The 12,196-nt window shown below is 35.9% G+C and overlaps 1 protein-coding gene across 4 annotated transcripts in view; it reads right to left on the reverse strand.

The window, feature by feature from the left end:
• The window catches only part of TMEM59 (transmembrane protein 59), a 31,466-nt gene that overhangs the window by 15,102 nt on the left and 4,168 nt on the right, over nt 1–12,196 (reverse strand). For 2 of the 4 annotated variants that reach the window (XM_019795855.2, XM_002915747.4), the window contains 6 exons: nt 11,443–11,548; nt 9,380–9,474; nt 6,844–6,996; nt 5,197–5,278; nt 4,294–4,378; nt 575–683 (listed from right to left, as the gene is read on the reverse strand). In XM_019795855.2, coding sequence (XP_019651414.1) covers nt 575–683; nt 4,294–4,378; nt 5,197–5,278; nt 6,844–6,996; nt 9,380–9,474; nt 11,443–11,548 — 630 coding nt within the window. The remainder of the gene's footprint in view (nt 1–574; nt 684–4,293; nt 4,379–5,196; nt 5,279–6,843; nt 6,997–9,379; nt 9,475–11,442; nt 11,549–12,196) is intronic. The other 2 variants (XM_019795856.2, XM_011220407.3) reach the window with 1 other exon arrangement.

Genomic DNA, 12,196 nt, shown 5'->3' on the forward strand with positions numbered 1-12,196 from the left:
TTTAAAAAAAAAAAAAAAAAGAAAGCTAAGCTGAGTCACTAAATTATAGCCTTCCCCAAAACAAAAATCCTTTACACAGTTAGGTTTCTTGGGCCAGTTAAATTTTAATTACCAAAGGAAGTCACAAGAGTTTTCCACCTCTCTCAGGGTTAGATACCAGCACATATTAACTAAAAAATCAAATACTCCAGCTTTGCAGCTTAATCCTTATTATTTGTGGCAATTAATTTAAAATTTTAAGTAGATCTGTGAAAAGATCACCTTAGAAACTGGTATCAACAGGTTCTTTTCAGGCTCAGAGAACCAAGGACAGAGAGATACCTTCCTCAAAGGTGACACCTCAGAGAGACACCAGCCAACATACACGGCACTCTGGAAGTCAATGTCACAGAAAACTGGGGAGAGTAACTCTCGTGTTGCAAACCTGCCATTTCCACGTGTGACTAAAACCACCTCATCTCCTCTCATTCCATTAGTAGAGAGGCCTTGTTTTTCTAGTTAACAAATAAAGCATTTAAACAGTAAATCACATGGGTCAGTGTTCAAATGGCCAAAGGGCTTGGATTCAATTTACCTCAGAGGGGACATACTGCTCCACAGCTGTAGCGACGGTCGCACAACAGATCCAGAGCAGCACCATCACCGAGAGGACAAGAGTCGTGGTTAAAATCCACCCAGAGTTACTGAAAAACAAGTTAGTCATGTTAAAATTTCATAATATAAGAAACAGATTATAATGAAAGGCAATCAACCCTATGCACTTAGTTCAATAATATAAATAAAACTTCATGTGTACTGCCTTTAAAACTACTTTAAAAACATAGAAATATCATAATAGCTTTTATATTAGGGTCCTCCATTTCTCAAGTTTCTGTAACATGGCTATCACTTCTATAATTTAAAAAATCAGATATACTGGCTTTTTGCTAAATATATAAAATTAAAGCAAATTATTGTCGAAGGTATTTTTAATTACTAAATGAGATAATCAAAGTGTCCTATAAATTGTATGCTGTTCTTCATACATCATACATTATTTTGCAAAGCACTACAGTGATACTTGTTTTAAGAAAGCCCAATATCTCAAAGAGTTAAGGTATAGAACAGGTACATAACGAAATGATTATTTATTTTATAAAAGGATTCACAACAGCCTTCTAGAAGTTAGCTTCCTTAGAATACTTCAAATAATTAATTTGCCACAATTTACTTATATTTCAATTTATAAGAACACATCTATTAGGGGCGTTCTGTACCCATTATAGCAATATCTTAGTAAAGAGATAGTTATATTTTTCTTACGTTTAAAATATCATAAAGTCGGCCAGTTACAAGGATTAGCAACTACAGTTTTCCCAATAATTGACCTATTGTTTGCCAAAGTGCAGATTAAGATTCAAAGAACAGGAAAAACTCAAGCCATTTAAAAATATTTAATAGTCCAGTTCTGAAAAGCTGTGGTAGTTACTGAAGGTAGCCTGATTTTCACATCTGTGCTCATCCAATACTGCCTGATAAAAGGTCTATACTTACCACCATAACCCATTCACTTGATGGTTTGCCAACACTTGAACATGCTAAGGAAAAGGTACGCACAGTCATTGTTTGCCTCCCAGCAAAAGAGGTGGACATTGGAAAATGCACTGCATCTAAAAGCAGGGAATGCCTATATGATGTTTTAAGTATTCCAATTTAGAAAGATAACAGTAAAAAATATTTTTAATGAAAAAACACCCACTTTACATATTCCAGCCCTAACCCAAGTACTAAGGAATTTCCTTCCATGACATGAGAAGGATCTATCTGATATCTGGATTCCAGTAACAACTAGTTAAGCTAGAAAACCAGGGCTCGTTTTAGAGTCCATCTGCTTCTTCCACTTCTACAATAAAACAATCCTACAGGTTCTCAACTCTCTCCGTTATCTCTTGTTCCCCTTGTCCATCACACTAGTTCATAACTGCCTGCAGGATTTACCAAGCTCTCCAACCTGATCTTCTATCCTTCATATAGATGCTTCTTCCCAATACTTAGATTTGATTACTTTCCTGCTCCTATCTAGTTCCTGTCCACCCAGTTTGGTCTCTGCTTCTCCTGACTCTCCATACGTATTAATATACTTTATATATTTAGTAAGAAGCCAGCATAGCTGAAAAAACTTAAAGAAATCTGCTACAACTAGCAAAAATCTCTGTTCATTATTTAAGACGTAGTTCTATGTCCTCTGTCAATCCTCCCTTCGAAGGTATACTCCTTGAACTATGTATATGAGAGGTATGCATGATATACAGCAATCACCATCGCTTGTCCATTGTCTGCATGTCTGCCTCTACCGTGCTAGACCTGATAACTCCATAGAGGCAGCAGTGACTGAACATCTTTCTTTAGGTTCCAATTCCCTGAAACAGTTCCTGGCACATAACAGACTCTCCAAAAAGAAATAGCGAAAAGTGAAAAACTGAGTTGATCTCAATTTCCATCCAGCTAAGAGTACCTCCATAACAGCTGAGTAGTATAATAAAAAGCATTGCAGTTAAGAGTCAAAAGACCAGATTCCACTGACTGGCTAGGTGATCTTAAAGGTCATCATGAAAAACTCATGAACCTTTAGGAAACAGACACCTATGGCCGAACAGGATGAGTAGAAGATGCAGAATTAAAAAAGCTAGGCTTGAACTCTAACGCAGTGGATGTGTAATCTTAGGGGTGGGCAATTCACCTCTGACCCATCTACTTATCACACGGTACTGTTCTAAGAGTCAAATGAGCTCACTGAAGGGAAAAAGCATTGAAAAAAGGTTATTTTTTATTAAAATGTAGAATATTATTATAATTCATGTTTGTGCACAGAAACTTCTAGGCATTAAAGCTCTAGTTAAAAAGTTAGTTATTTCCTAAATTAAACATTTACAAAATTACTTTTAAAATGTTAGATTTAAAAGAACATAAAATATAATGACAAAACGCTAAAGGGTATAAGTCACCAATAAGCTGCTAGGTAGTACAATATTGAGAATAAACTGTAACCTGAGATTAAGTGATTACTTAGGCTTCATAAGACCGTCAAACTGCAACAAAAATCCTAAATATCAGAGACAGAAAAATTATGCCCGTATTCTCCCAAGGTCAAAAGCAGGTTTAGAAATGAAAGGAAGGGAAAATTTAAAGTTAAATCCGCATTTTCTTACCCAGTCTTTAAAGCCTTTGGTAAAAAGAATTAATTTTTAGGTGCCAAAATAGCCCTGCTGATACCTGATAAAACCTGTCAAGAAACTACGTCTATTTTAAGAAATTATAGGAAGCAGGCAGTTGGACCTACTGCAGTGTTACACTTGAGACAGAACAGCCCACTAGAGTATTCACACTGTGAAGGCAAGCATTTGTTTACCACGTCTACTCAAATGCTTGGCCTGGTAGCTGATGCAGTAGATAATTGTCAATAAGTGCTATGGGCCATTGTCTTTCTCTTCTCTTTTTTGGAAGGGTAAGGGGGACTACAGGAGGAGAGCTCATATTAGAACTCTTTGGAGGAGGAGAAGCATACGTATTTTAATAAAACCCCCCTCACCCTCAGAAGGCTTGATATTCCTTCCTAGGAGAGCATAAGGTACCCATTACCCCTGCCATCTTTAAGGATCCCTGGCATAGAGTTGACACTCCTTAATACAGAATACAAAGCTCTCCTTAATCTATACCCCTTGTCTACCCTCCCTAGCCTCATATGCGGCCATGTAGATAAAAAACAAGAATCCAACCCCAAACCATTCAGACATACTTTAAACCCTAATTTAAACATCTGGAGAAGCACATTTCTTAACATAAATCAGGGAATCTTAACAGGAAGAACAAGAATGCTTCTGTAGGGGCGCCTGGGTGGCACAGCGGTTGGGCGTCTGCCTTCGGCTCAGGGCGTGATCCCAGTGTTCTGGGATCGAGCCCCACATCAGGCTCTTCTGCTGTGAGCCTGCTTCTTCCTCTCCCACTCCCCCTGCTTGTGTTCCCTCTCTCGCTGGCTGTCTCTATCTCTGTCGAATAAATAAATAAAATTAAAAAAAAAAAAAAAGAATGCTTCTGTACTATGAAAAAAACTACCTGCTTGGGTTTTATTGTAGTAGTATGTGTATTACCTTTTAAACAAACTAAAATATCCAAAAGTACAAGTTCGTGGGGAAAAGGTAAACATTTTTTTTTAATTTTTGAGTAGCTAATATAATTTTAAAATAATAAAAAGGAATGCATCTGATACAAGCCAGATATTATCACCTATACATATAAATAAACAGGAATACATACAGAGACAGACATCTTAAAAAGCCATCACTTTCTCCATCTTCAAGATAGTTCCTATGTGTTTGTGAACTTCTCATTTGCAGATCTGCTGAAATAACAAGGCACAATTTATGATATCCTATCTCCCAAAAGCTAGTCTCAAAACTATTCCTAGATATACAGACTGTACAGATACCCAGTTGCTTTTATAAGTATAATCTGATACACTGATAAGGAATGCAAGTTCCTCTGGCATGTTAAAAACCAAATGGATATTCTACCACATTATGGATTTCCTATTTTATTTTCAAATTCTTGTTGACATTGTTGCTTTCTGTTTCATTACATTCTGTTTAATTCTACCTAATTACAAAATAATTAGAAAAGTTAATTAAAACAGTATCAAAATAAGGTATGAACTAGTATATTTTCAAAAGGTAAGCTCAGCTTTACGTTGATGCTTTACATTTCTACAAGTTAAAATTTACTTCTAGCATTGATATAAAAATAGAACAAGAACTCACGCTTCCAGGGTAGTTTCACTATTTGGTTAGCATGTCAGAAATATCAGACTACTCCATTAGTTCATAATCAAAATATCCTTCAAAGCAAGCTCCATGTTTTTAGAATATCGACTCTCAAAGTGTGATCCCCTAACCAGCAGTATCAACAAAATCTGGGAACTTGTTAGAAATGCAAACTCTCAGGTCCTATCCCCGATCTAGTAAATTGGAAACTTTGGAAGTAGGGATCAGGAATCTGTTTTAACAAGCTCTCCAGATCCTAATGCACTCTAAAGTTTGAGAACCCCTGTTTAGAAATTATTTGTTCACTTTCCGTTAGCCTAAGAACAATCAAACAGTGAATTCCAGACCACAACCAGATGTGCTAATGTTGTTATCCCAAGCTACTTGCAATAAAACTTACAGGACATTTTGCTTAGAGACGATTCCTTCAAATTTGTAGGCTCCTGCTCCAACTGTGGTGCATACTGGATTTCTGGCTTAGACTAAAATGATAATGAAAGCAATTAAGCCATTTGTACTTCTTATGCTTTTCTCAGTAACAAGTTCTATAACACATCATCTGTATAAACATTCAAATTGAGAAAAAGTAACAGAAGTTTGGTATAAAAAATAAAACACATTAGCCACAATATATTTTAATTGCACTTCCTAAACATCAGATCCGGTGCCTTGCAAAGAAACAGACAGATTTCTGGCATCGTCAAGTATTTAGTCAGTTTAACTTTCTGACAACATTAAAAAAAAATCAAAAAGCAGGGACAAATTATGACATACTGCATTAAATACCATACTCTGCAAAAATGAATTCTAATTCTAGTTGATCAAGAATAACTTAGACTGCCAAAATTTGGGCTAAACACCTATTATCTCTATTTTTCTCATCTGAAACATTTCATTCTTCCCTTAGCATGAGTAACTCATACATTATAGCTAAATATTCCATACTTTACGTCCCCCATATAGCACAGATCCTCTGGAGTGGGGGTTTCTCCAGTCTAGTTACACTCAAGTTGATACAAAGAGAGAAACAAAGCTAATCTCACATCTAATCAGGAATGAATGAGGGCTCCACTCTGAGATTCAACTTAAGCTTTAAGCTAATTAGCTTTAGTACACAGAAATTTCTCACGAATTTAAAGGGAAAAAATTCCTCCTGTGTTTTACTTATTACCAAATACGTATAGGTGACCTAAGACTCAGGATAGTGCTAAAAATCACATACTAGCCTTACAGTGAGCCATTCTATTAGCAATAATAATTAAAAGGTTTACTTTAATTACTACCTGAGGGTAAGTGCCACAACACAGTTTGTGGCACATTTGAGGAATTTAACTACCAAATTAAAAGGAAGATAGCATGGTTGGGTGGGATATGAGCCTGGGAATGAACGTAACCTGAGTCTGAAGCCTAATTCTGTTATTTACCGGCAGGGTGACCTTAAAAAGTTGGACTCTTGGTTTCCTTATCAATAAAATAGGGATAATACAACCTCATGAAGGTGTTTAAAGACTTGAGATAACATATGTAAATGCCTAATACCTAAGAACCTTTAAGAAAAGCAGTTATTATCATCACATCACATGGTCAATAATGAGGTAGGAGAAAAGTTACTTCTCTAGGAAGCAATATGCTTCTTCAACAAGCTCTTACAAGAGTTATGAAGAAAAGCACTACAAATAACTAAAAATTATGTCATATTGCTCTTCTTCAATATCCATATGTGATATATATATTCATGCCATTATTTATATGCAAAGTATATTCATTACTCTTATCTCTTATATCTACAAATTTCATTTTATCAATTTAACCACTATAAAATTTAGAAGACTCAGAGTTCTTGTTAGATAAGGACCAATGGGCTTGAGATAGGTTTCCAATGGGCAGAGGGAAGTCACACTGTGTCTTGATGCCCAATGTTTTAATGAAGGCCAAATCAGTAATTATTATTTCATGATGTATATGGCTCTATGCCAAGACATTCTTTTAAGACATGTACACTTACTGTTGTCAGTATTTATATGAATCTATGAAGCACAGTTATTACCTGGAATATAACTATTTTTCCATCATCAGCTTGAAGATAAAAAGTCCATGAAGAGGTTATGAAGCTCTGAGCAGAGTCCATCATGTCACTCCAGAATGACCTTACCAGGGTTAGAGGGAAGAGCAGATGCATTTTTGGCATCAGGGACATGAGCTTTAAAAAGAAAAAAAAAAAAGAAGCTAAATCATGAGAAATATATTAATTTTATATATGTATATTCAAGACAGCAAACTTAATCAAGATTCCCCAAATCCTGGGACAGGGAATAAAAAGTTAAGTGATTCTACCATAATAATTAGCATTAAACTCTTAGTTTCCTATGCAAATGAACTATGATAAAGCTTAAGATCCCAGGCTACTTTAATTTTCCACCAAACACACGTATAAACTAGCTGTCACCTCTATCAGAGTAACAGGCTTTTGAATTAGATCCAAAATTATGAAGAATCTTAAGATTTGATTAAATAAGGATTATCAAGGCTTCAAGAGGTAGAAGGGGGAAGGACAAATTATACCATCCTCATCTTTAACGCTTTTATGTAAATACATCGTGCTATAATGAACATCAATGGAAAAGGGGGAAGGAAAAAATCAACCAAGAGAATATATGCATAAAATGTGAGACATCTGATAGCAGGGCAGGGTGAGGGGAGTATTTACGGGCTGAATATATATAGTAAGCTACTGATTTTAACATTAATGGGTATCATGTCCCCCCCCAATTCTGACTTTTTCACTTATTTAGCAGCAGTGGGCCCCTCTAGGGCACAAGTATGGGATACTATTTGCTGCACTCTAGAGATGGCTTTGGTTCTGCTGTATTTCAAAAGAGAGGCATTATGGAGTAAGAGATCAGTTTGTAGAATCAAAAGATCTATATTCATGATCCAATTTTCCCACTAATAGCTGTGAAATTGATTAATTGACCAAACAAGTATTCACTGAGATTATAAATTTCAGGAGATCAGGGACCATGTGTATTTTATTCATCAATGTATACCTGTGTTTGATCTGTATAATCTATATAGGACAGAGTTTAAAAATAGGGTAATATGAGCGTATGGAGAAAGGCACCTAACCGAAACCAGGTGAGAAGGGATTAAGAAAGTTTCACAGAAGAAATGACACCTGCCCTGAATCAAGGGGATTCAACAGAAGGATGGGGAGTAGAAGGAACAAAACCATGAAATAACTCATTATATAAAAGTTAAGAACTACTCAGTATGTATACAACTGAGAGGAAAAAAATGGCTTTAACATTATCTTAATAAGACAAACACAAATTTAAAATGTATTAAAAGTGGTACACTGTCGGGAGTTGGGGAAGAAGGAAAGTTCCAAATGCTTGGAATTAAATAGTGATGCTGGTTGCACAACTTTGTGAACATACTAACAACTACTGAATTGAATACTTCACAAGGGTGAATTTTACAGTTAGTACGTGAATTATATCTCAATTTTAAAAACTGGTACAAATTCCACAGAGGGCAATTTTGCTCTACTTCTCAAAATTAAAATACAGATACCTCTTGCTCAGCAATTCTACTATGATTTTATTCTAGAGATATAAATGTGTGAAGTATGCAACGTCACTTATAAATGAAAAAGATTAGAAACAACCAACATGTTCAAATAAGAGATTGCTCAAATAAATTATGATACATCCACACAATGGATTGTACAATGAAAGACAGAATGAGTAGACATTCTTTATGTATACTTGTATTTAAAAAAAGAAGAAATATATATATCTTGTATATGCCTAAAATATGTCTGTCTTGGTAACCCTGGCTACATTAAGAGGAAAACTGAATGGCTAGGAGATACAGGGGTAAGAGATTTTTCACTACATACTCTTTTTACCTTCTGAGTTCTATACCATGTAGCTGTACTTCCTATGCAAAAGTTAATAAAATTAACAAACTTTGTCCAGTATGTTTGAAGTATAGCGTATGAGGGATGGGGAAAAGAGATGACCCAAGAGAGGCAATCAGGAGCCAAGCCATGATAAGCGGTTTGGACTTAACCTTGTACATAATTGGGGGGGGGGGCATCCTGAAGTATATAAGACAGGAGACTGACAAGATGAAATTACCATTTGAAAGTAAATATCTGAACACATACTAATGGATGGACCAGAAGGGGGTGAAGTGGAAAAATAGCTTGCAAATTTAGTAATACAGATGAGAAAGGAAGATGATCTAAGTTAAGGCAATGGCAGTTGGGGTAAAAAAAAATGATTCTCAACTATACACTTCTCTGAGCCTCCGTTTTTTCATACGCAAAATAAGGATAATATCATCACTGGACCGAGAGAAAAAATGAAAGATTACGGATACGAATGTAACTTTTAACAGTAAAGCATTATACAAAAGTAATTATGCAATTGACTTTTCTATTGGCAAACATATAATTTGTTTGCTGAAAACTAATTATAAAATATAACACTGAAACAGTATCTAGTGGGCGATAAACATTTCAATACAAGTCAGTGCAATTTAAGCAGGCAATTCTGAAAGGCAGTATTGTTTCGTACTTGTTCTTGTCTCAGTTCAGCGAATGGCAGCTGATTCTGGCAACCAAGATGGCAAGCATATTGCTCATCAGATTGGGAATATGCTTCTGTACATGCTGTAAGAGAAAAACAGTCAAATTACGAGGAAAAAAAGAGAGAAAGAGAGGGAAGAAAGGAGAAAGGGGGAAGGAAAGAAAAAGGGGAAGGACAGAAAAGAAGGGATTTGGCATTTTATAAAAAGAATTTCTTATACTTAAAAAGCATTTCATCAACATGAATTTTCAAATTTGGTAATAGTAGCAAATGTATTATTTTCATAAACCCATACCTTCTACCTCCCACACATCAGCTGTTTCCAGTATAAGTCTACTGTTTACACGCTCAGGCTCAGGCTAGATGATGACATTCATAATAAGGGGATCCTCACCGCTAAGGTTTGCAAAGTGGAAAAAACACTGGTCTGGCATCCCGAAGTTTTGGCTCCATACACATTTGCCTGTGTATGTGACCTGGGCCGTGCTGTTTAACCTCTCCAACTGTTGATTTCTATATGTTTAAAATGGAAATACCATACTTCATGGAGTTGAACAAAACAATATATTTAAGTGATTTACACAAATGGGTGATGCTACCGTTAAGAATTGGATCACTCTACTGAGAATCAAGGGTATTCCCATGGTAAAGAAAAATAAAACAAAGCAATCAGTTTAACACTTTAAATTCTAAGAAACCGAACTTAGAAAATGTTCTACAGCAGGATTCTAAAGTTGAAATGGGTACACACCTTCTTCATTTAGTTCACTAGAGCCAGGTCTTTCTTATGATATATAACACCTTACCACTGTAACAACTTTATTTTTCTTTCTGACCCAGTCAATGTATTTGTAATATACTTCTCAAAGGTACTAGATAATAAATTGAACAGCATTATGCACATATAAAGATGGCCAGTTAGAAGACTGAGTCATAAAAAATAAGGTCACGATATCAAGGAGACTAGATAGGCGGCACGGCATAGTGATGGGGGAAGAGGGACCTCCTGCTACGCTGAATAAACAGCATAATGTAATGAATGGAGAAAATTCCATTATAGTTTCTTTAAAATGTTAAATGTCAATTTTGTCTTGATTACAGGTTTCTTTTATTAAACACATCTCTTTCAGCAAAAGGTAAGAACAGTGATTTAAGAGATGACAGACTCTGGTTACTTCTTTTATCGGCATGACCCACAAAGAATACACTATTAAATAGTGACTCAAAGGCCTCATTCAGTGAAAAAAACTTGGAGCTAAATCAATTGGCCTATGATTGAAAGGCTTAGGAAAATTATACTATCCATTGAAAAGGCAGTGATGAATTATGAGACGGGTAATTACTACTGAATTTAAACCGAATGCTTGGTTACACAAAGGTGCCCTATCCACAGTACAAAATAAACATTGTCTCAACAAACAGAAGTAGCCCCCACCTTTCAGAAGTTCATACCTATTTTTGCTAACCATAAGAAATCCAAAGAGGATTCATGCTTTTATGAAAAAGAAAGCGAAAACAAAGTTCAGCATTTGTTTTGCAGGGAGCCATTACAGAAGCAGCGCGCACTCCTGAGCCGCAAGAATGGCACCGCCAAGCTCCTTCCCTGGGACCTACGCTCGGCATCAAGCCACCATAGGTTTGAACTGTGTCTGTGAGCATCTGTGTTTTATCTTGATTTATTTTGTGCCTCTTAGCAAGACGCATCCTACAGTAACAGAAAAGCCTAAGAGAGGTTATTTTTTGGGTCTGAGAGCACTCAAGAATTTTTCCGTGTAAATTAATGGTAATGGCTTCCTTACTTTATGTCATTTTGGCTTAGGAAAGCTTTCATAGGAACGCTCTACTTTCATATAGCAGGGAAACCTATAGATGAAATTTAAAGTCCATGAAATTTCTAGAAGCAGCTGATAAAACTCTAACCTCATAATAATTAAAGTATGCTAGAAATCAGTTTAAACAACATGCTTGTCATTTTCTGAGGAAAATATATAAGGAGCATAACACAACCCCCCAAAACCACAATGTTATATACTGTTAGCATAGCATCTTACCAGATTCACATTCCATTTTGGTCCGATTTAAATCAATTCCATCATCCACAAATTGACAAATGGAAAACAGCCTGCAACCTCTCTGACATGCGTACAACTCCTCTTCCTGGGGGGGTTTAAGAAGAAGGAGGATTACCAAAAAAATAGTATTTTTCCCACAGGGGGTGGAAAAAGGTCAAAAAGAAAACGAAGTTAGTAGGGTTTATTACAAAATGTCCAATAAAAGTTTATAACTGAAAGAAAGAAATATGACAGGAGCCAGGCAATACCCAAGACCTTTGCCATATAAAGAGGTTTTGGTTTACTTTAAAAGTGATACCCAAGAAAGAAGCCTAGTGGGTAAAAAAACAAAACAAAAACAAAAACCATACACTTTTCCCATATTCCAAGGTTACGTTTTGTGGGAAAATTTTGAAAATAAAAATAACAGTGACATAATCAGAGCTTGAACAGAGGTAGAAAGGAGTAAGCAAGTACCTTAGGATGAATGGCACACCTTTGCCACATAAATATTCATACAAATCATCAGGCTTCTCAGGAAAAAGTATCATGACTAGCTTCACATGGCATATAGTGCCATAAAGGCCCCCACAAAGTGAGGCATACATCTGTAAAAACGCTTACATGAAAGGCATTTTTAAACTTGGCTTACTTAACTGAAAACACAAACAAGAGCAACAGTGTGGTGGATGGAAAGGCCTCCAGAATCAGCCAGACCTGGATCACAATCGTTCAGGTGAATGATGCTGCACAA

The sequence above is a fragment of the Ailuropoda melanoleuca genome, chromosome 2 (assembly GCF_002007445.2).
Source record: "Ailuropoda melanoleuca isolate Jingjing chromosome 2, ASM200744v2, whole genome shotgun sequence".
Taxonomy (NCBI): Eukaryota; Metazoa; Chordata; class Mammalia; order Carnivora; family Ursidae; genus Ailuropoda; species Ailuropoda melanoleuca.